The 25,823-nt window shown below is 38.9% G+C and overlaps 1 protein-coding gene across 2 annotated transcripts in view; it reads left to right on the top strand.

Moving 5' to 3' along the window:
• The first annotated feature begins 325 nt into the window (after positions 1-325).
• LOC143366399 (innexin shaking-B-like) overlaps positions 326-25,823 on the top strand; it is an 82,490-nt gene continuing 56,992 nt past the window's right edge. The window contains exons 1-3 of one of the 2 annotated variants that reach the window (XM_076807471.1): positions 326-622; positions 2,581-2,711; positions 5,026-5,257. In XM_076807471.1, coding sequence (XP_076663586.1) covers positions 584-622; positions 2,581-2,711; positions 5,026-5,257 — 402 coding nt within the window. In that variant the 5' untranslated portion in view covers positions 326-583. The remainder of the gene's footprint in view (positions 623-2,580; positions 2,712-5,025; positions 5,258-25,823) is intronic. The other variant, XM_076807479.1, reaches the window with a different exon arrangement.

Here is a 25,823-nt window from a genome sequence, read left to right as displayed (position 1 = left end):
GTTTTGTCAACCAGCAGAGGTGTTCCGCCAGCATTCGCGCTTCGAGTGATCTTGCTTGGGTTGTCTACCGCTGCTCAGGATCACAAGTGGACAATTAAATACCAATCGTACGCTCCCAGCGATCAGAAATACTGTAACAAACACTACCACCTTTTCGGCATACAGGATTCCTGTTGTTTAACCACCGGTGTCACATTCTGGACCACTGTTCCTCGATCACATTTCCGTCTGCTCTGCCATCCGCTCTGTCTTCCTCGGTCAGCAGAATTGGCAGACGGTGAGCGTGCATCACGAAACAGAATTGATAAGCCGATGTTGCGAAGAACCGGGAAGAAATCGCAATTTCCGACGCGATTGGAAATGAAAGCCAGAAGAGTTTCGGAAGAAACGATGTTCACCGATTCGTGGCGCTCGACGTTTTTAATCGCGGTATGAAGCACAAACTCGGTGGTGAAGTCTGCAGGATCATACGCTAAAGGGGATGATGTATCTTCGAACGAAAGAAACTTGTTGGGCAAACGATCGCATGAACCGCGAGCTGTAAGCGGAACTGTTGGAAGTAGGAAGGAGAACCGGAGGGAAGATGATCGATATCATCACGGGGTTTTACTATTTCTTACGTGTAAGTGACACTCTGGAACCTGTTACGATTTTCGGTTACAAATAGGGGTGCAGAGCAGTGCTTTTGTTTAAACAGTCGTGACAGACAAAGTGGAAGAGATAATTTCTTTTTAGTGGAATTGGACGTTATCTTTGCTATTGTGGTGAAGCTTGGACACTTTTTGGCGACACAAGTGCCCGTTTTGGATATTCTCTTCTCTTCTGAAGGGGTTGTGCCTACCTGCAAGGTCTGAAAACGCAAGTATATTCGGGATTTTTTTTCTCCAATTTGAAGACTTTTTTTTAAATTAACGGTAGTATATTCGAAAGTATATATTTTAAAGTTCTTGTAGTTTTTTTTTGCAATGCGATAACTAAATAAATAATGGAATTATAAGCGATCTCGCGACAGCGCTTTTTTTATTACGGTGATCACTGTAGCTACGACCTGGTTCATCAGAAATAAAAACCTCGACCAAATTTATTGAGTATATTAGATTAGCTTGTCCTTAATCGTGGGTTTTTCATTTCCGTTGGGTAGTTGTTATTTTACAGATGGAAAATGATGAAACATGAGCGCGATTCTGTGGTGAAAATCGATACTTTTGCTGTCAGAAGTTGCCATTTTGTAGCAAATTAATATCTTGGGATAATAAAGATTAAGGACAAGATAATCCAATATACTAACTAAATTCCCGCGAATTTTTTATTTCAGATGGGCCAGGTCAGAATTAGAATGTTCACCGCAAACTACTGACAAAAAAAATCGCTGCCGAGAGATCGCTAATATTTTTTTTTATTTGTGTATATTTTCCATCGCAAAAATTACCACAAGTAGTTTAACATGTACACTTTCGAATACATAAAGGTTTATTTAAAAAAAAAGTCTTCGAGTGTTTTAAAAAATTCCCCAAAAATACTTGTGTTTTCAGACCTTGCAGGTAGGCATAACCCCTTAAGGGGAGGTTCTGGTCTAAATGTCGATTTTTTTTTATTTCATTTTTCGAATGTTCAACCTTTTAGGAAAACGTGTTTAAAAGGATTTGTTGAAATTCGTAAAATTCCCGAAGTTATAGGCATTGGAGTCGCGGCAAATGCATGGGCAACAACCGTCCACTTCGGCGCTCACGTAAAACTTCAAATGCGTTTTTCTCGAAACAGTCTTCTCAAAACGGTGGGACCTGTATGTTCAAAAATTATTATCCGATTCGACTGAAATTTTTTTTATTTTGAAGATTATTCTTTTAGCTAGGGGGGGGGGGCTAAAAAATTACAAAAAGTTGAAAATTTATAATTTTCAAAGGCGATGAAAGGACGGAAAATACAGGGAAAAGTGATTTCAAACTTCAAGTGTCGTTATTTTCTAAAAAAAATGTAATTTTTGTATTTTTTTAATCCCCCCCCCCCCTAGCCAAACGAATAATCTTCAAAATAAACAAGGTTTCAGTCGAATCGGATTATAACTTTTGGAGATAGAGGTCCCACCGATTTGGATCAATTTTTTGACGCCTTGACTTTAACGACTCCCCAAGGCTGTCTGCAATGATTAATTATAAAACAAAAAATATATTTCTATAATCTAAGATATCGTTAATATAATGCAAAAAGTTCCATTACGTTATATGTAGTAGTTTTTCTTTAATTAATTCCTAAATATCACCTATTTTTTGGGGCTCTAGACCAGAACCTCCCCTTAAGGGGGTAGGATACCCCCAGCAGCCCAAAATTAGGCCCTTCTTCAAACGCATATTCTGAAGTAATAAATGAAAATGATTTAATCACACGCACTTGAATCTGTTATAATTCGTGTGCTCCAAAAATTAAGTTCTTACACGATTTTACTGTACACTTTACGCGATGCATAGAATTTTTTTTAATCTCTTCCACTATTATAATATTCATTTGAATGCAATATTAAAAATCACAAACACAAGGGAACAATGGAATGCGATGTACCAGAGGCTATTGTAATTTTACCAGGCGTCCAGAATAGAAAACGACGGCGTTATCTTCAGATTGCACGCGATGACGACGATCCTGATATTAACGTTCTCCGTGATCATCAGTAGCAAGCAAGTCGTTGGGAACCCCATCGATTGTGTTCACACGAGGTATAATTTACAATCTATGTAAAAGAGTTGGTATCCCGGGTAAAACATTGCATATCTCACACAGGTGATTCGAAACATTCTACACCTCTGGGTCAGTGGTGATCTGTTAAAACAATTCGCCGCAAAATTTATCTTCACCTTAAAATTCAGGGTCAATTTTTGTCTCCCTAAAAGTTTCAATTGCTCGACCCGTTAACAATTTCCAACATTTCCGAGTAGTTGAAGTCCCATTCGTTTGGCCAGTCCTGTACCCAAATAACAACTCCATTCACTTAATCGTCTTAATCTTTTACTTTGAGACGCCATGCTTCATTGCCTATACAGCACGTTGTCGTTGCAGCAAAGTTACAGAATGGTTGCAGTGCAAGATTGCAATGTTGCACGCAACGTTGCCGCAAGGGTGCAGTAATAATTCTATGTCCGCCTCCTGCAACGTTTCGGGCAGTAGGGCCGAAAATATAAATAACGGTGTGTATATATGTGTGCAGAATCGCAGAAGTATAAAGCTCGTGTTTCTTTTTCTCAAAGAAAATTCTTTTCCCCGACGGGGGATTCGAACCGGCGACCTGTAGCGTCGTAGGTGAACACTTTACCGCCGCAGCTAGAACCACTGATTGATAGGAATGCTAACGTATTCGAACTTATACTCCTACCATGCAAAACTATAAATTCAAATTATTCAAAAACGAAGACTCATTTTGACAAACTCCATTAGGGTTTTGTAACACTAGTAGGTATGTACTACAACATCCACCATGTGTCATTCTACGCATTAAAATTTACAGGGTGACTCACCTAACATTTAAACTTAAAATATCTCCGTTGCTTGTAATGATGCGAGAAAATGTCTCAGGAAAAAAATGATTGCTAGACAAAAAGGACAAATATGTTGTAATAATAATAAATAATAGCCATGTATAATAGCTGAATTTGTATTTTTATTGGCTATAATGTTACACTAATGAAAATACGTCATTCCATTAAAAAAAAACCAACGATGATCTTGAAATTTCGGGAAATATAACCTTGAGACAAAAATCGTCTCTGTCAGAATAATTGTCTCTCTGAAGCAAACATTGTTATGATTAGAAATTTTCTCGTATGATTACAAACAACGGAAATATTTTAAGTTCAAATGGTAGTTGCAGCAACATTGCGGCAGCATTGCAGGAACGTTGCCGCAATACTGGCGCAACGTTGCTGTAACATTGTGGAAACGTTACCATACGTTGCTGTAACATTGTGGAAACGTTACCAAACGTTGCTGTAACATTGTGGAAACGTTACCAAACGTTGCTGTAACATTGTGGAAACGTTAGCAAACGTTGCTGTAACATTGTGGAAACGTTACCAAACGTTGCTGTAGCATTGTGGAAACGTTACCAAACGTTGCTGTAGCATTGTGAAAACGTTACCAAACGTTGCTGTAACATTGTGGAAACGTTACCAAACGTTGCTGTAAGATTGTGGAAACGTTATCAAACGTTGCTCTAACATTGTGGAAACGTTACCAAACGTTGCTGTAACATTGTGGAAACGTTACCAAACGTTGCTGTAACATTGTGGAAACGTTACCAAACGTTGCTGTAGCATTGTGGAAACGTTACCAAACGTTGCTGTAACATTGTGGAAACGTTACCAAACGTTGATGTAACATTGTGGAAACGTTACCAAACGTTGATGTAACATTGTGGAAACGTTACCATACGTTGCTGTAACATTGTGGAAACGTTACCAAACGTTGCTGTAACATTGTGGAAACGTTACCAAACGTTGCTGTAGCATTGTGGAAACGTTACCAAACGTTGCTGTAACATTGTGGAAACGTTACCAAACGTTGATGTAACATTGTGGAAACGTTATCAAACGTTGCTCTAACATTGTGGAAACGTTACCAAACGTTGATGTAACATTGTGGAAACGTTATCAAACGTTGCTCTAACATTGTGGAAACGTTACCAAACGTTGCTGTAACATTGTGGAAACGTTACCAAACGTTGCTGTAACATTGTGGAAACGTTACCAAACGTTGCCGTAACGTTGCAGAAATATTGTAGGAACGTTGCCGCGCAATATTGCACCGCAACATTGATGCAACTATGCAGCAATAATTCTATGTCCGCCACGTGCAATGTTGCACGGCAACGTTGCAGCAACGTTACATCCACATTGCGCTGCAACCATGCAACAATGCAAGGCTACTGCAACCATCCTGCAACGTTACCGCCACGAAGTGTGCTCCATGGAGGCTCGAGATTCTGCTTTCACGTTTTCGTGCATCGACTCCCCCGTTCACTTTGTTCCTTTCGCACAGAGAAATTCCTGTAGAGGCTTTCAATGCGTACTGTTGGATACACAGTACCTATTTCGTGACGGGGGCGATGCTGGGGGCAAACGTAGCAGCGCCAGGTGTCGCGCCGTCCCTTCGGAACTTCCATTTCGACCGTCCCCATCATCAGGAGAACGATTCCGAGACATCCATCCAGCGGGAGACGACGAGGAACGTGAAATACTACCAGTGGGTGGTCTTCGTCTTGATATTCCAAGTGAGTGCACCTTTCATTTTTACGATTCACATGTGCTGGTGCGTATTGCTATTTACGGTTGCGACCTTCTGTATTCGGCCAATTAGATAATAGTAACTGAAGAATATTAAGAGTAAGTGGTTTTAATAGGGGAAACCGTAAAATCCGATAAAATTGATTTCGTTTTCCTGATAATGGCGCGATATACGTAGGTGTTTCTTCAATGACAAGTAGCTTTCCAACTTTACATTTATTTGTGGAACATGCTATATTTATTAAATGCGGGCGAAAAGTGCCTTTGAGCAACGATGAAACGTGGCTCCGAAATAGATTCGTTGGGGTCTTAAATAGGAAAATCGGGGGAAATTCATATAAAACAGACTTTCTTCTTCCGGACGATGCGCCACATGTTTCTACGATAGCCAGTAACATTTCACCCTCGAGTGCATTGATATTTACTGCTGACGCTGGTTGTACTTAACAGTAAATGCCGGAGAGAAGTGTCTTTGAACAATGAGGAAGCGGAGCTTTAAAATAGATCCCTGAGCGATTTATCGTGTTTCAAATAGGGAATACAGGGGATACTATCCGTTTAATTCGGCGGGAAGAAGAAGGGCGTCGTTTAATACGAACCGACTAAACGCCTCCGTCTCTTCATCGGGTTTCTGGATCGGTGTACACGCGGGGATCAACACGTTTTCCTAATGAAACACGTGTTCCCGAGGAAAGCACACAAATAGAACCGTGCACCGCCGATATGATTGATTTGTGTTTAAGGAGTCGGGAAACGGGAAGTGAGCTGATTGACGTGTAGGTGTACCCGGCCGCGTCGCGTTGGGCCGAGGCGAAATCGATTATTTTCTTTCTGCACGATACACGCCGCGCCGCCTTTGAACCGCCTTGGACCAGTGACAGAAGCTCGAAAACGTCCAATTGTATTCGGCGACATTTGAGTTCCCTTTGCAATTTCGTTCCGATTTGCGTAGGTGTTAACTCTTTGAACTCCGCGTATGACGAACGTGGTCTAAATATTTTTTATTCGTCTATCAATCCACAAAGTTTCGTGGAAGCTCGTCGTTAGTACAACATTGCGGCGGCTATAGTCAATAAACATTTAATTGGCACTTGCAAACTGATTGTACTATCCCACACGAAGCATATGCGTGGAGTCTAATTTTCACGAGCAGGGAGAGTTAAGAGGTTAAGCCACCCCGAGACGCTCAAACCAGAACCGAATTTCACGAATTTATTGAAAATTATTTCTACACTCCTTCTGTTTAGGGCGCGTGTTGATAAATATATTGTATAAATGTTGTACAGAAATATTAAAAAATGTCCGAGTTATGTGCTGTCCTGCGAAGTTCCTTCGCGCAAGTGGTGCATCAAATTATGACGCCCGGGTTCGTCTGAAATTGGAAAGACAATGATTTTATTGTTCGTTGATAAGATAAATCTAGAATGTAGCATAGGTTTTTTTTATGTGAAAAAATTCGTGAAATTTGGTGCTGCGCAACCTTTTAAGGAGGTTCGATACCGGAGCAAAACTAATGAGAAATCTTTGAACAGTGTTTTGATCTAATGTCCAAAGTGTAGTCCGCATTGCGTTAAAATTTCAAGTCGATTGACAGCACGGTTTATGAAAAAATTGAAATCAAAGTTGCGCTCTTATACGCAGGCTGTTATGGGAGAAGCGATAAAATTTCTATAAAATGTTACACAGAGTCCTTAAAAATAGTGAGAAAGCCCTAAAAAATGTTGCAATGAAAAGCTTAAGTATTCCTATGAAATTCTAAAAAAAAAATTGGACATTTACCGTACGGTTTATTAGATAATTGAATAAATAGACAGCAATGTGCTCGTATTTTTGGAACTGCCTGAAGGAACTGTTTGAAACGTGGCAACGCTGTACGCCAGGTAGTCATCTATACAGTGTATACTTGTACGAAGGATACAGTAAAAATTTTTAAAAACACTACCAAGCTGTAAACATGTATTTAGTAATTTGTTGCGACGCCACAAGTGTAAAGTGGAAAGAGAAAGAAAGATGGACGCAAAGCGACGTTGCCGCATTTCGCTCGCATATTTACGCTACTTTTAATGAAAATATTATATTTCTAACTGCATTAAACATACTTTTTGTTTAATTGAACTCCAAAACAAAATATGTAGTAATAATTTTATTAGGAATAGACATGTAAATAACCTTTTTGTCTACATAATTTTTTTTTATCTAAGATTGGTATCACTGCAGAGCTCCCATGTATAAGCATAGGCTTACCCCTCTCGCCGCCTGCCCCGCAAGTGAGGTATCGAACCTCCTTAAGGCGGATTCATGCATAGAGTATTGTCTCGAACAAAGGACGGGGTTTTTGTCTCGAACTAATTGGAAGATGAGCGCTATCCCCTCTACTTCTGCTGTTCTTGCCGCGATTAATGAGACATCCTACGCGATAAGGCAATAAAGGCAAATAAAAAGAAGGACTCCCTCTCTCGAGTTTGTTTCCGGACCGTCAGTTCCGTGACGGTTCAGTGCTGTCCAGAGTTCGAAGGGATTCGGCTGCACTGATGGAGGGGGAAGCACCTACAGGAGCGGTGGTAATGTGTTTACATGAACTGCGCCTGCGTCGGTCACGCACCCATTACCACCGCTCCTGCAGGTGTTTCCCCCTCCATGAACTGCGCCTGCGTCAGTCGCGCACCCATTACCAGCGCTCCTGTAGGTGTTTCCCCCTCCATCAGTGTAGCCGAATCCCTCCGAACTCTGGTGCTGTCAGTGTGAGTGGTAAAAAATATCGTTTCTCCGTTCTGGAATGAAGCAGTTCACACTTGTCCGCGTCAGTTACCAACACTGAAACAAAGGGACCATTCGCACTGACGGCACTGAACTGTCACGGAATTGGTACGCGTGAACCCGCCTTTACGGGTTCCCTCAGTTGCGTCTAGGCCTTAGGCGTACACCATTTGGAGCGTGGTGTATCGTTGGTTGGGAAACCGAGGCGGGCATTTATTTAAGAAAGCACGCGTGCAGAACGTAAGCAGTTAGCACGTGGATCGCTGCTGCCACTAGACATTTTCTCGTAGATCATTCGGCCACGTGGTCCCCGTCTAAATTAGCCTTAAGAACATTCCGCATCAAATCTTACGGCGACCGCCCGTTGAACCCCTTATAATTTTCATCGGGTCGCTTACTTGGCCGGTGTTAAGGCGAGTCCCGAGTCCCGTGTAGATTACGGGGACATAAAATAGTATTTGCAGAGGCAGCGATGATTATTTCCTCAGAAAATACAGGCGAAACCGCATAGAAATATTAATGTACACCCTAGCGGGCATGAAACGCCAAGTGGCCGCTTCCTAATTTTTCAGCATTCCACACTAGGTATATTTTGCTTATGTGCGCTCTTCGGCTTTCCTCGAAAGTTACGTGCACTTGCGAACTTTTTTTTTTAGATTTTTTAGATTCAGCAATAAGGGGTCGTCTTTAAATTACGTAACGCTATTTTTTTTTGGGGGGGGGGGGGTCGTCGTGAAGTCAGGTAGCGTCTTACGTAATATTTTTCAACCTAATTTCCAATAAATACAAACTCTATCATTAATGTTCCTGAAAAGTAGTTTTAGTTTAAATTTCACGAAACCGAATTTAATGAATTATATAAACTTTTAACAGAATTTTAATAACTGAAACAATTAAATGTAAGAAAATATTACGTAAGGAGGGGGTTGCAATATCAAATCTTACGAATTCTTATACTTATACTATTTCTTCATTCAGCAGTTGGACGTAGTCCTTTTGCTTTTCAAACTACTTATCCCTAGCAAGCTTATAGTACGTTCATAATTATGTAGAGGAAGTGCAGTACATTTGGAATACCAATTTGTTTAAGACGAATAAAAAATTACGGCACGCGGGTGGGAGCAAATAAAACTGCATAATATCATAGGGAAACTAATAAACTTTTATATTTCAAACTCTCAGTCGTAAGAAAAAAGAAAAAGTGTCTGAAACTTGGGCTTAAATGAAGAATGACAGTAAGTATCGATTTCGTTAAGGTGCAGGTAATTTGGAATACCGGTACTACAATTTAAGGGAACACCGCGAACCCGGACTCACCGATTGGAACGCAACTTTGTGGGTTTTTAGAGTAATTCAAAACGAGAACACGGGTGTCTTTTATTTGGGCCCTATCGCCATTTCGGAGCGAGGGGGACTAACCTCAAAATCAAATTGGCACTTCCACTTTTTCGCGTATAACTATCAAAGTACAACAGACAGAAAAAAATGTTTCGAACAAAAGTTTAATGGTGCAATAAGCGCTACAAACTTCCGTTAACAAGATTTTGAAAAGAGTTAAAAAAAATATATAACTGACGAAAAGAGTTTTTTTCTTGGGGCGAATCGGATAACCCATAAATTTCTGAAAAAAAACCGAAATTTTCATAACAAAACCTTTAGAATCAACTTAAACAAATCTAATTTAATGACAGTGAAGTCAAGTGACACTACTCAGCACACAGATCGGAAGGATATTGCCGTTTTTTGCCGCCTCTATCAGCACAACTCTCGTGGCATCACTCTTCTCAGATAATCTTCTGAAAGTGGACGAATTAATTTTTCACCAGAGTAAATACAATGCCATCTTCTTAAGACCATTAATTTATTTTTTTTGTCATTTCTCTAAATTTAATTTATATCAGAGATTCCTTTATTTTTATTTGGAGACACAATGATCCCGGATTGCTCTTTTTTATGTACGTACTAACCATCTGTATATAAACAATTATCATATTCATAATCATAAAAATACTCAAATGAAAATAAAGAGTGATCCGATTCACCCCAAATAACGTGATCCGATTAGCCCCATATATAAGTATTTCAAAGGGTGTAGATTACATAAACATATTATGACATAATAGTCTAAAATACATGAAATACTAAACTTGGGCTCCGTGCAAACTAATAACAATAAACACATTGGAATTTTCAAGCTTACTTTCTATTTTAAATACGAAATTGCAGGTTACGTAGGTTAGATTCGGACCAAAATTGTAACGTTCCAAAGCGTCCATGTCACTGAAAACGTATGCCAGCTCTAACCAATGACTTAAAACAATTAACGGGCTTTTTGCGGTAGGTGCGGGGGATAGAGACGAGGTACTACGAACGATCGGAATGCTCATTTCTATCGCGGTATAAGAAATATAGACTAAATTCTTATTTTCATCCGATTCGCCCTGTGATTCGATTCGACCCGGTCTACCCTATATAATAAACAAAATTCCTAATTATTTTTGGTGCTTTTACTTTAAAATAGACCAATTTAACATTACCACGCGTTTCATATATATACCGTTGCATATTATACATAAAAGATATTGGTGTTTCTCGTTAATTTCGTATTTTTGCGTTTGGTTCCAAACTTATTGCCAGGGGTTGTATAACATAACGTATTATGAAGTGCAGGGTTTCAAAGTTGGGATAATTCGACACGCATCATAGTCTTCTGGTCTTTCGTCCTCTGATTTCCAGCTATTTAAGCATTTCTATCGCTATCAACAGACGCGGTGGCGTCTGGAAGCTAATTCCCCCTTCCCCTCTACCCATAGGCACACTGAGCGACCATGTCCCTATACACGAAAGATAGCGAAATTGACAGGTCGTCGGAGCTATTTTAGCCTTATTATCTTATTTTATGACGTAGTCCCGGTGTTTTTACATGATTAAGTGAATCATTTTTTTTTCGACCTATATGTCGTTTTACTTAATGTATCGAGCTATTTGTCTAAAAGATATAAGATTTATTCTGAATTAATAGTTATAAAAATTATACTTTTAGGATTACGAGTCATGACGTCACGTTTTCCTCCTCCACTTGACGCCAGTAGGTGTCGCCTCGAAAGCATAATTTATAAATGTCACTTGGCTGTCATTCAATCATAATAACCTGTTAGTTGTTAACATTTTTGAAACGTCACGATGGTAAAGAATATCTCGCGCGATAGCGGTGGGACGTGATCGGTTTGTTTGGTACGTAGAGGGCTCGAAACACAAAACGAAGCGGGTGACTGGAGCTCTATTCTTTTTCGTATCGACAGAGACACATGTCCTGGCATTCGAAAAATCTTCATTATTTTCTTACATGTAAGTGTGCTTCATTATTATTTTAATTATTATGAAAAAAGTGATGAAATCCCCCCCCCCCCCCTCCATAAACATGATTCATGTACGAAAGAAGCTAATTCCCTTTAATTCACGAAAAGTTCTCACGCAAAGATTGTGAGATCATCTTTGCTAATTCCAATTGTACCTTTAACCCTTTAACCCTTAACTGGTATCCTGGGTCGCACATGACCCCAAGCACTCAAAGTTCGCTGCAAAATTTTTGGTTGTCTAAGTTTGTCAACTGAATTTCTAATTAATTTTATAGTTAATAGTTTAACTTTCTACGTTCCTATTATTTTATACATTACCTAAGAACAAAATATTCATAGAGGATGATCTAGTGTCGACTTTACAAATTGCTGTGTCCTTTTTTATTTGGGGTCTGCCACGACCCCAGTCTACCAGTCACGTTTGCCAAAAAACGGTATACCAGTTAAAGGTTAATTCACGAAAAAAGTTCTCACGCAAAGATTGTGAAATCATCTTTGCTAATTCCAATTGTACCTTTAACCCTTTAATTCACGAAAAAAGTTCTCACGCAAAGATTGTGAAATCTTGTTGACATTCCTTTATTGGCCACAAATCAATTCAGTGCTCAGATTTTCAGCTTCGGTTTTAAGGAATTAGCGGGCGTTGTATAAGAAAAAACTATGAAGTCGACTTGAAACAAAATGTTTCATATCACTAGTGCAGGCTGGCGACTGTGCTATTAATCTATTACCGACTTTCATTCGTTTAAATTAGTCTCTACCAAGTTTCTATTATTTTCCATCGTAAAACGATTTTCATACGACATTTTTAACAGAAGATGTCCCTCTTATCAAAGTTTTTGTGTCAACTACAGGCCTCGCCCGCTAATTCCTTAAAACCGAAGCTGAAAATCTGAGCACTGAATTGATTTGTGGCCAATAAAGGAACGTCAAGCATAAAAAGTGACAGAGGAATCAGTGCCCGAACGGAGAACGAGAATACAATTGGAATTAGCAAAGTTGATTTCACAATCTTTGCCTGAGAATGTTTTTAATGTTTTTCGTGAATTAAAGGTACAATTGGAATTAGCAAAGATGATTTCACAATCTTTGCCTGAGAACTTTTCGTGAATTAAAGGGAATTAGCTTCTTTCATACATGAGTCATGTTTATGGTGGGGGGGATTTCATATACATCACAAAAATTTTCCCAGCAGGGCGCTCAGCGAAAATGCTGATCTGGGGTGCATGAATTCTAAAAGTTTGACATTCTACAAAGCAGGGATTGGTAAGCTCAGCTCCTATACAAGAAGCATATATCTATCGAAGCTACTGGGGAGTAGGTACTTCGATTATGGAAGGTTACTTTGAATCCACACAGGGTGTTTCCGAAATCGTGGTACAACACCAGAAAGTCGCCGTTTCCTCGTGCAGAAACAAGTCGCAACAAAATATGCAATGAAATTTTTTGATATTAGGTTCCATTTGTTAGGAAATCGAACCTATTATACGACCTAAAACTTAAAAGAGGACCTAATGAGACTTATCTATATAATGTACTGCATAATTCATCGCCTCCTATCGAGCCTGATGCACTCCCTTGTCAGTTCCGCTTCCAAATCTGTGCACCTAATTACTTGTACATCGCGGTCTCCCACCCAAACGAAATAAAGCCCTCTGCCCGGTCTATCTTCGGTGGCAACTTCCGCGCGGCAGCCATCGGCAACAGAAGTGACTCGGGGCGTCTATGATGGCTATCGCTGAGGATGAACCGTGGATGAACGGCCGCGCTGGTCGAACCGTTCACCGGCTGTTCGGTGCTCTCGAACGACGCCGTTGCGTTTCCAACGTTGCGCTTCCACGCTCGAACATTTTGGGGTTCGGTGTTTCTATTCCTGGAGCGGGTTGACTCCTCTCTGCTCGGCTCCTACGGGAGGTGCTGTGCCCTGGCTAGCGTGCACGAGCAGTCGAGCCGCGTCCAGTGGAGTCGTGTCGTGCCGTGTCGTGTCGTGTCGTGTCCAGTGTGCTTCGGCGTGTGCTAGAACCGTGGATAAACAGAGAGAACTATGCGACCGAGCTACCGGCAACACCCACGACACCGTCTCACCGCGTCTGACAGCGTTTGAACCCGTCCGAACGCGACCGACTCCTCGCGGTTGGTGTCACCGTGATTGAAATCATTCTCGCCCTCTGCCCTCGGCGATCGAACCCATCGCGAATGGTCTTGGCGCCGAGCAAACGCGTCGGAGAGCAAGGAACAATCTGGCCGATTGATGCCTCGCGCGGAAGAGAAGGCTGGCTCGTTTGCCGCGTACCAGATTTAGCCTCCAAAGGAGCCAGCCGCGTGCTCTGCGATTCTCTCCTCCGAGCGCCCGTAAAGCTTTCTCGATTGTAGTCGGATCATCCCCGCGATTCGGTACAACGACGGTGTTAGTCGTCAGGGGAGGATGAAGATCCTTTACTAGCTGGCAAATGGCGAGTGTTTGACGTTCGCTCGTCTTCTGTGATGCTCCTTGGTGGAGCGGACCGACACGGACATAGGTGAAAGCTCGGTGATGAGCCTTTGGGAGGTCCAGATGTTGCGCATGTATTTCTGTATCGCACGGTGTGCGCCAAAATTCGTGGATCAAGGGGATCTGTACGTTGAAAGTGAATTTGACGGTTTGCGGGGGAAAGAAATAAGACGACTGGGCCTGAGGCATAGGAGCACGAGGATGCTATTGGCGATTCTCCATGAAATTGAACAGACCAATCGAAGGATGAAGTTTTAAATAGTATTCGGTAGCTGGAAGTCTGACTAATAAGTGCGTTGAAAGTATCCCAGACATTTAGACCCTAGAAGTTTGCTCTGCTAGCTCGTTTGATGCTCTACGATTGAATATCGAATCGTGTTGGGACAGTTCGATCCCGGGTAAATGAACGGGACGCCTAACTCAGACCTAAGATCACACGTGGATTCTATATCGCCTGTAGTTTCGGTAGCTGCACCGCAACAATCGTGTCTAATCCAGATATAACGTAGTTCTCATTCAGATCTAATTCAGGTCGAGCTTCGATTCAACCCAGTTGTAGGCATCTTTTCGACTTCACCCAGATCTAAATCACATTGAACCTAGTTTCCATTCATACCTGGGCCTGGGGTCCAACTGTGACATAACAAACGATAGAGCAAGACATAGACCAGACATAACTTGCCCCAACCAGGATCCGAGGGCACCTAACTTCGACTTAACAGAAATAGCATTCCTTTCATTATGCGAACGATTTATGGATCAGGTCGATTTATGCACCACTTAGATTATCTACTGTTTAACAACTTTTGATCATTTGCTGTAACTCTGCTGGCTGGGCAAACGAGTGTAAGTTAGAATTCTTAGTTATGCAGGAAGACATTAGAATATTTCAAGCGCTATGTGAGATCGGGTGGTAAACTTTCTGAAAGTTGGTAACGTATATTTTCGGGAAAGCTGATGACACATATTTCGCCCCATTGCACTTTCAATATAATCTTGATGCTCGAAAAAAAATTACAAAGTTTGAATTGGGTTACAAATTCGGCGAAGGAAACTTTTATTTTTAAGTTCGATTCACAGAACAAAAATGAAACTGCTTAGGTCGAGGACAGATATTATTTTCTAGTTTGTATTCATCGACGTAACTGAACTTTTACTGATTTTCCCGCCGTTATACTCTATTTAATAAAAGCGGGAAAAAGTGATATTGTTTGGTACTACTGGAACCACAAGCAAAGGACAGCAATGTAGAAAATGCGATTAATTATAAATGTTAGCGTATTTATCCCGTTTTTACCAAAATTTGATTTACTTAAAGAGAGGGTGGAACATTTTTTCACATGTCTGTTATCCGAATTCGATATTTCGTAGCTCGTAACAATCGTTTCATTTTATTTTGTTACCTTAAAAGCGGCGTTCGAACTGCAATCCGATCATTATCATTATTATTCGATTACTTATATTATTAGTGACAACTGCAGTCCTCCAGTTTCTGACAAGGGAACGTCCCGAACCCGGAAATTCAAAAAATTCTGAAACTTCGTGAATATGTAGGGAATCCACCCCTGATTACAACGCAATTTTTGTTTGCCGCCCAAATTCACTCTAAGGGGGTGTAATTGACCCCTGAAAATCCGGTTGTTTTCAGATTTTCTGTTGTAACTCGTGAACTGTATAATTTTTTTTTTACCAAATGCTAGATCTAATTAAAAGAAGTAACTTTTGTGTTGAAACTTTTTTTCTATCTCTTAAATTTCGCGAGTTATAACGCAAAATCGGAAAATAGCCGAATTTTCAGGGGTTAATTTTACCCCCTTCCAGTGAATTTGGGCAGCAAACAAAAATTGCGTTGCAATCAGGAGGAAATCTCCTACATATTCACCAAGTTTCAGAATTTTTCGAATTTTCTGGTTCGGGATCTTCCCTTGTGGGATATGGTTGTTGATTTTTGGTGGTTGAGGAGTTTTCTTGGCAGCAAAACAAATGCCAACGATATCATAAAATGCAATATCACCAATATTCCTATGTCATTACAGAATTTCGAAGCGAAAAATTAAATACAAGTTATTTAGGATCTGAGCAGTGGAATCACATAAAATGCAATAATAATAGCCTTCTCTATGGACTGAAGTGGCAAAATTGCACATATAGGTACCTACTAAGGGAGTAGCAAATAGATAAAGACAAATAATAATCAACTATGTTATATTTTATTTCATTTTCTCTGTTATCAAACGAACATGTGAAAAGTGATATATAAAATATTTTTGAACGATAGTGTCTAAAAGAGTAGATTGCGAGGGATGTATTTCCAACTGTAATTTTCAAGATCATTAATTTTTTAATGAAAACAATCCACGCAATTCTTTTTACATTCTACAATCTACTGTGTCTAAGGGTGCGTTTATATTGGAGCTGCGATAATAGCGAAGAAAAAGAAATATCTCTTTCTCGACGCTTATTCCATTGGTCCTTCTATGTAGTCATCTCGCTCTTATCGTTAGTTCTGATCGTTTACCGCAGCTCCAACATAAACGCACCCTGACACGCAACCTAATACCTGCCAAGAGGTAACGCACTTTTTCGGGAACACCTCGAACCCGGATTCATCGATTGGAACGCAACTTTGTGGGTTTTTAGAGTAATTCAAAACAAGAACAACGGTGTCTTTTATTTGGGCCCTATCGCCATTCCGGGGGGGGGGGGGAACTAACCTCCAAATCAAATTGGCACTTCCACTTTTTCGCGTATAACTCTCAAAGTACAACAGACAGAAAAAAAATTTTCGAACAAAAGTTTAATGGTGCAATAAGCGCTACAGACTTCCGTTAACAAAATTTTGAAAAGAGTTTTTTTCCTCAGTTATATATATTTTTTTTTAACTCTTTTCAAAATTTGTTAACGGAAGTTTGTAGCGCTTATTGCACCGTTAAGATTTTGTTTAAAACATTTTTTTCTGTGTGTTGTACTTTGAGAGTTATACGCGAAAAAGTGGAAGTGCCAATTTGACTTTGAGGTTAGTTTTCACCCCGATAAAGGGCGATGGGGCCCAAATGAAACACACCGTTGTTTTTGTTTTGAGTCACTCCAAAAACACACTCTATCAAATGAAAAGTGGCGAAAATTATTGATAAAATCATATACGTTGTTTTTTAATGTTTCGTTTGAAATATATAGCTTTTATATTACAAAATTATTATTGTTCAGCGTACAGTTACAGTGAGATAGTCAGAGAGCATCAAGTTGGCAACTGAAAATAAGGAAATTACAGCAGGAATGAATTTAACCATCACGGCATTATTTTTCTCTAGTGTAGCATTATGTACTAAAGGACAGTAAACAAAAACAATCAGTGTAGATTTTCTTCTGTTGCTTTGACATGTAGTTAATCGCAATACTTTCTGAATTAGGTTCTGCATTTGTTATTCAGCAGCAATAAAAAAAAATGCACATCTTCTGGTGATAAATATAATTATCGCGGTAATTTATTTTCTGTGTGAAAAGTTAAGCATCAATCATGTGCATTGGTATTAAAATTCGAAAAAGTCGTGTTTAATCAGCTTGGCCACTAAATGGCCCATACCACAAAAAGCTACCAATGCTTAAATAACAAAATTAAGAAATCGTCTTGCAGGGAAGTAAAGTCAGAACAGTTCCAGTTATATCGTTCTTCAAAGTCTTCCTCTTTCATCAGAGTGGGTTCATTAACGTGCATCACGGAACGAGTTCGTCGACTGACGCACGGGGATTATTTAGAACGTCCATTGCCCCGTTAATTTCATTATCTAAGTCGAGAACCTTGGTTTTCCTTCATTCGCGACCGACTCGATCTTTGATAAAACGATGTCTTATAAGACGACCAAATTCCTCCGATCCGGCTAATCAGATTCAATCATTCGCCGCGAGAAACTTCATTTCATGGAACGTAGACCCTTCCGTCGGGGATTCAAAGAACTTTCCCCGCAACAAAAAGCCTCTATTTTCGTAAAATTACGCATTTCATCTATTCCCGTACCGTCGGCTACTTTCCTGCGTGTAGGTACACTTGTTGCATCAGTGCGATTTGCGACAGGTTCGATTATTATTCGAGTTAAACCCCGCGCATGTCATAATACCCGTAATACCTGTAATAGCTGAAAGACGATTTATTAGCAGCACGTGACGTAACAGAAATTACCGCGAAACGCGATTTTTTCGAGGTTATTGAGATCGTTTCTTTTGGAATACTATGAGTTAGGGGCAATTTTAAAGGTAAACTGTTTTGGAATTTCCTCCTTGTCTCACCCCTTGCCACTTTTTATGAAAACAATGTGAGCAATTGGTTAAGGGGTTATACCTAGTCAGGCGGCCGAAAAGAGGCGAATATTTGTGAATTTTTTTTGAACAAGCGGAAGCGTAGATTTTTACAAAACTTTTTGCGTTTAAAAGAGCAACATTTAAAGAACATTTGGTAATTTTTTCGTACAAAAATATATACGTTTATAATAAAATAACAAGCGACATCCAGAAGCATTTTTAAAAATTTGGTTTTGCGGTGAGCATTGCCATTCGGAAGCAGTATATCTAAAATCAAAAAACAAAAAATATTTCGTTAATATATTAAAGTATCCCCAGGTTGACGGAGAGAATTTTCCGAAATATTAATTTAAAACAAAATGGCGGCTATTTAAAGTTGACATCCGGATGTTTTCGTGCAAGAATCACGCGAATAAAATCAGGATTTCAACTTTAAATAGCCGCCATTTTGTTTTAAATTAATATTTCGGAAAATTCTCTCCGCCAACCTGAGGATACATTAATATACTAACGAAATGTGTTCTGTTTTTTAATTTTAGATAATCTGGTTCCGAATGGCAGTGCTCACCGCGAAAGCAAATTTTTAAAAATGCTTCTTGGATGTCGCTTGTTATTTTATTATAAACGTAAATATTTTCCTACGAAAAAATTACCAAATGTTCTTTATATGTTGCTCTTTGAAGCGCAAAAAGTTCTGTAAGAATATATGCTTCCGCTTTTGCAAAAAAAATTCACAAACATTCTCCTCTTTTCGGCCGCCTGACTGGGTATAACCCAGGGCTTGAAACCGTGATAATAGAGATTTCGGTTCCTGAAAGAGTTATGAAGAACCTTTATTCTGAAGAACCGTTATAAAGAACCTAAATATCGGACTATGTAAGTATAAGTTACGGTTCCTATATAGCTCTATAACTTTTATTTTTTCGGTTCTATATAAGTTACAAAGCGGTTATAGAACCGGTTCTTGTACCGATTGTACAGAATTTTACAGTAAATGAAATCATAACATATTACTCTGTGTAACCGACTTGTTTAAAAATTATTATAAATACCTAAGCAAATATATATTATGTACACATTTGTACATACGTATACAAGTGACCCTTGCATACCGCCGAGTGTATACGTATACATATGCACAAATGTGTACATAATATATATTTGCTTACTTATTTACAATAATTTTTAAACAATTCGGTTACACACAGTAATCTACAGTTGTAATATGTTGTGATTTCATTTACTGTAAAATTCTGTACAATCGTTACAAGAATCGGTTCTATAACCGCTCTGTAACTTATATAGAACCTAAGAAATAAAAGTTATAGAACCTAAAAAATAAAAGTTATAGAGCTATATAGGAACCGTAACTTCTACTTATATAGTCCGACATTTAGGTTCTTTATAACGATTATTCCGAATAAAGGTTCTTCATAACTCTTTCAGTCAGAACCTTTCTATAACAGTTTGCAACAGTTATTTTCGAAACCTATTCAAGCCCTGGTATAACCCCTTAATAAAGAGTATAAGATAGCGGGGACGATTTAACTTAGGTATGTACAGGGTGTTTCACAAAATGTAGACATTGGTCTGAGGAAGGAGAAGAAAAGTAAGCAGCAGAAACATATTCAAAGAAGTTCGTGTAGAGAGCTTTTGCGGAGTCTTCGGGAAAGTCTATCCTCACGGAAAGTACCTAACGTGGTCCCTACGAATCGGCCAATTTTCGGTTGCACTACGAATACCAGGACACCCCCAGGTACAGATCCGTCGGGCTTTTAGTTCTACCGTCTGTTACGAAACGCCTCCTCCATGTGCTACCAGGAAGAAAAATCCCAGAGAGACCCGGGAAGTGTCAGAGCTCTGGCTCTCGAGATCGCGTGGGCCTGTTCGTCCCACTATTTTTAGATAATCGCGCTTTGTGTTACAAATAGTATCGCCGGCGTTATTATCGTCCGCCTTATGACAAGCGGCTGCACTCGCGGAAAGCCTGGTGTATCGCCATTGATTACGCGTGGACTCGATCGTGTTCCGTCTTCCACCGAACCAAGCGAGTTGAGGGGCCAATGAAGCAGCGGAGAAACCGTGGGTGGAAAGTCGAGGCTTTATGTGACACGTGTTGCTCCGGGGATTGAAAAACACGTTTTCACGGCTGACAAATCTATCGAACCGCTCGACACTGACACGTTTATCCCTTTGTCTGCCGTTCGACGACAGTTCCCCTTGGGAACTCTTCCCCGATAGGATTTATCGACTGCAGACGCTACTTAGTTCGTTATGATCCGTCGCGCGAAAGGACGCTGTTAAGCTTGTAGAGTGATTTGTGGCTCTAGCCACCCAGCAGAGCGTATCGCCATTCCTATGCCGCGGTGTCGCCGAGACGAATCGAATGGTGGCACTCTTAACGTGAAAATCGGATGGGGCCACCTTTGGAAATGGCGTTGAAGCTCGGAATTTCCAGCTTTCGAATGAAAGGAGATGGTAGAAAAATTTCATCTCATTGCAAGGGGAGTTGGAACGTTGGCTAGGTACTCGGAAATCCGAGTGGGGTTCAGCGATATCCCTACGCGTGGAGATGAGAAATGTGTCTCGTGGCCCTCGTTGCGCGGTCTTATCGGGACGCTGATAAAAATTATAAAACTTTATTTCAAATTATACTTAAGGGGTCATGCTCAGCCAGGAGGCAGAAAAATGGGTGGTCTTTGGAAATTTTTTATTTAAAAGCTATAACACATTTCTCAGAAAATCTTTTTTCCTTTTAAGGTTCGCATCTAGTACCGTGCACCGTAATTTTTTTATTTAAAAATATTTATTATTAACTAAGTTATTGTCCATCAGTCGAAGGTTCTCTCAAAAAACAGGCTTCTGCGGTGACCACTGCTGCTCGAAAGTCGATCATCTAAAATAAAAAATTCAAAAGAATTTACTTATTATATTATATTATCTAGTATTTGAACGAAGGATTTTTCGAAATATTGATTTGGGAAAAAGTGGCTGATGTTTGAAGTAAAAGTTTAAAATTGTTATCTTAAATCGTGTTTGATTTTCGTCAATTAAAAGAAAACTAAGCATCGGATAAAAAAATCCTTCCTTCAAATACTAGATAATATAAGTAAATTCTTTTGAATTTTTTATTTTAGATGATCGACTTTCGAGCAGCAGTGGTCACCGCAGAAGCCTTTTTTTAGAGAACCTTCGAGTGATGGACAATAAGTTAGTTAATTATAAATATTTTTAAATAAAAAAATTACGATGCACGGTACTAGATGCAATCCTTAAAAGGAAAAAAGATTTCTTGAGAAATGTGTTATAGCTTTTGAGTAAAAAATTTCCAAAGAGCACCCTTTTTCGGCCTCCATGCCTAGTTGGCAGGCGAAAAAAACGTGATTTTCAGGATTTTTTTGCGGAAAATCTAATGTATATTTTTTTACTACTATTTGCTTATTTGAAAAGTACATGTATTCAGCAACTCTCAGTAATTTTGTTATAGGAAAATATTAAAAAATGAACGAATAACAGCTACTCTTCCGGAAGCTATTTTTTTTCCCTTGAGCACAATTTCTCCGGGCCGGATCATCTGAAATTGAAAGGTGAAGAAGATTCTGTTAGTATATGAGTTTATCTAGTTCGTGAACGAAGGATTTTTGTTTTTGATGAAAACTCTATTTTTAATTCACGAAAAACCAACAATTCAAACATCGAAAAATCATGATTTTGCGTTAAACGGCCGCCATTCTGTCTGAAATCATTTTATGAAAAATCCTTCTTTCACGAACCAGATAAACTCATGTATTAACAGAATCTTCTTCACTTTCTGATTTCAGATGATCTGGTTCGGAGAAATAATTGTGCTCACCCCGCAGCGCCATTATAAAAACAGCTTCCGCGATAGTGGCTGTTATTCCTTTATTATTTAATATTTTACTGTAACAAAATTCCCGAGGGTTGCTGAATATATGTACTCCTAAGAAAAAACCGTTTTGCCGTCTAAAATCGAGAGACTTTCGGATATGTATGCATAACTTTCGAAGAACAATAGTTTTTTAACTGAAACTTTTTTTTTAAGTAGTTCATAATACTATGTAAAGATAGTAAAAAAACGGGAAATTTTCATCAAGCCGTTGACTTGTAAAAAAATCCACAAAATTTACACATTTTCCGAGGGTTCAAACGGGTATACCCCCTTAAGGGAGGAACCTGGTGTAATCGGCAGAAATCAACGTTCTTCTTGGGACTTTGTGCAAGGAAATTACACATGTAATCATTTTAAAACTTTCAGGCTATAGTATTGTTTTTTCAAAAAATAAACAAACATTTTTTTATTTAAAAGTTATATAGCCGATATTGACTTGTTCTCGATCGCGTTCGACTCGTTCCGTAGACAATTGTTTAATCGATTCCTTCTTTAATTTAGTATTTTTTTTAATGTCCGTTGTTGCTGCGAATTCTTATCGCTGTTTGCTGACCGCTTTGTTTTGTTTGTTCTGTTTGATATGGTTTTGTTCTTTTTTGTACTTTTATTATTTTAAATATTGCACTTATCTGTATATACTTTTTTGTATCCTAAAGGGTTTTCCCGTAGATAATAATAATAATAACAATAATAATAATAATAATAATAATAATAATAATAATAATAATAATAATAAAAGTAACGCGGTAATTTCAAATGGCGCAAGTGTTTCGGAGCGGCCTCGGCGCGGAAGTTGTTCAGCTGCGTGCAGTCTGGGGTCCGTTGTCTTGACCTGAAACCAAAATACCATATAGTTCTGTATTTTTAATAAAATTGCGCTATGGAAGAACCACTTCTTTGTTCACTTCTTGAAACACATAATAATATACCCTGAAAGTTTTAAAAAGATATCACGTACAGTTTCCGTGCAAAATTTGTTTCCAAAAGAACCTTGATTTCTGCCGATTATCGGTATGAGGGTTTTTACATCACATTTAGTAGCATTTGTAATTTCAAATTATATTTCTATTTACGAAAAAGAATTTAATTCCCGCTGTTTAGGTGAATGTTTAATTGTCGCACCTCAAATTGGCGAGAAAAATTCCCTCTTGAACGAGTGAAGCACTCGGCTTTCAGCCTTTGATTTTCAAAGCTAGATATCTATCTATCTCGATCTTTACCGGAGGATCAATTTGAGACCTCTGAATTTGAAAAATTAATATTTTTCCTGGTGTCCCGAAGTACAAAATCGACGAGAACAATTTTCTAATTTTGAAGTGTCGTCTGAAAAATATACGGTGTAGGTACCTACATTGGGCCTCCTCGGTGGTTAATCATCGGGCTTTTCGGTTCGGTCGTTCGGTTCGTGACACATTGCGCCTCTGCGCTGAAATAGAATTGTAGCACGCGGGGTAAACGAAAGTACAATACCGTGGACACGTGTCCCCTTTACCTATTTCGAAGGGGCGTGCAGTGAGTCACGAAATCATTGTCGCAGGCAGATGCTTGGTAGAGAAGCTGGAAGGAGAAGATTTAAGGAAGAACACCACTGTGACGGCCGGAAAAGTAAGCCATTTTTATGAATTTTTTTCAGGAATAATATACAGTTTTCATAGAAAAATTTTATTACCTACCTTTAGTACGCTGTCTTAAAAGACTATACAACAAAAAAATAAATAGGGAAACATCCATAAATTTTAATATATTAATTAATCTTCTAGACACCCCCATGCGAGCTGGTCGAAAGTGTAACTATGAAACAGCAGGTTCGAAATCAAATTTAATATTTTGTTTATACACTATATGAGTGTAGTTTTCGTTGCACGTACCGATTTCTTAAACAAATTATTTTTGTAAAAATGGTGCGGTTTACAAGAAAAGTTTAAAAAATCCTCGAATAAGATGGACAGTTTTTCGAGCGTATTTCAAAATATTTGTTTTCAATCAAAGAATCCGTACGTACAACGGAAACTACACTCATATAGTTTATAACAAAAAAATGAAATTTGATTTCGGACCTGCTGTTCCATAGTTACACCTTCGAATAGCTCACGTGGGGGGGGGGGGGGGTCTAGAAGATTAATTAATTTATTAAAATTTATGGATGTTTTCCTATTTTTTTTTTGTATAGTCTCTTAAGACAGCGTACTAAAGGTAGGTAATAAACCTTTTCTATGAAAGCTGTATATTATTCCTAAAAAAAAATCTTAAGAATGGCTTACTTTTCCGGCTGTCACAGTGGTGTTCACCCTTAAGGGTAGGTGCTCAGTCAGGAGGCCGAAAAAAGGGCGGTCTTTGGAAATCTTTTACTCAAAAGCTATAACACATTTCTCAGAAAATCTTTTTTCCTTTTAAGCATTGCATCTAGTACCGAGCATCATAATTTTTTTATTTAAAAATATTTATCAATAACTAAGTTATTGTCCATCACTCGAAGGTTCTCTAAAAAAGGCTTTTGCGGTGACCACTGCTGCTCGAAAGTCGATCATCTATAATAAAAAATTCAAAAGAATTTACTTATTATATTATATTATCTAGTATTTGAACGAAGGATTTTTCGAAATATTCATTTGGGAAAAAATGGCTGATGTTTAAAGTAGAAGTTTCAATTTGTATCATAAATCATGCCTGATTTTCGTCAATTAAAAGACAGCTAAGCATCGGATAAAAAAGTCCTTCGTTCAAATACTAGATAATATAATATAATAAGTAAATTCTTTTAAAGCAGCAGTGGTCACCGCAGAAGCCTTTTTTTTTTAGAGAACCTTCGAGTGATGGACAATAACTTAGTTATTGATAAATATTTTTAAATGAAAAAATTACGATGTACAGTACTAGATGTAATCCTTGAAAGGGAAAAAGATTTTTTCAGAAATGTGTTATAGCTTTTGAGTAAAAAATTTCCAAAGACCACCCTTTTTTCGGCCTCCTGAGCATGACCCCTTAATGGGAATACATCCGATGCTTCTTTTTGTTTCGAATTGTAAGGAGTTATCGCCGTTACTGTTAGGTCTATAGGTATAATTTTCGAATCGACGCAATACCGCGCTATTTTTTATTGGATTTAATTTTTAAAAAGACGTAATATTGCGTCGTTGTCTATTAGGTATCATTTTCTACCTCGCCGATCTTGAAAGAGTAGCGAACAGCCGTCTACAATTATTTGCCAATACTGCTGTTGAAGTATCTTCATTATCCTTGACGTATTAAACATTTGTTCCCGATTATTGCCTTATATTTATTTTTAATTTTCTCGACTAAATATGACGATTGCCGCGTGTGTACCCTAAATTCCGAACTCTTCTACTCACAGTAATAAATCCGAAAAGACATCTTCATGCCAGTTGAAAAGTTGCAACGAAAATCACAAGCAGCAACTGTCTGCAGCTTCTGAAAGGATCGATCAACGATAACAATATAGGTTATCTATCCTCTGTAGAGTTTCAACATGCGTTTCAACCTCTCGAACATGCCTCACTGACTTTAATGGTGAACGAGAAACATGCTTTCATTTGTGATCCCGGACATTTCACAACCGAAATTCGTCGCTACAAGTGGAGATCACCTTCTACTATTTCCCTCGAAACATAGTTAACTTCGATAAAGGATAAAAGCTACTGAATCCATCGGGCAGTAAAAATTTCCCTCAGAATCTGAGGATACGTGAAAGGATCGTTCGCAAGCGCTGGGTCCGAGGAAGT

This window comes from Andrena cerasifolii, chromosome 1 (genome assembly GCF_050908995.1).
Source record: "Andrena cerasifolii isolate SP2316 chromosome 1, iyAndCera1_principal, whole genome shotgun sequence".
NCBI lineage: Eukaryota > Metazoa > Arthropoda > Insecta > Hymenoptera > Andrenidae > Andrena > Andrena cerasifolii.
The sequence above is the reverse complement of the archived record's forward strand: the minus strand, read 5'-3'. Positions and strand labels throughout refer to the sequence as shown.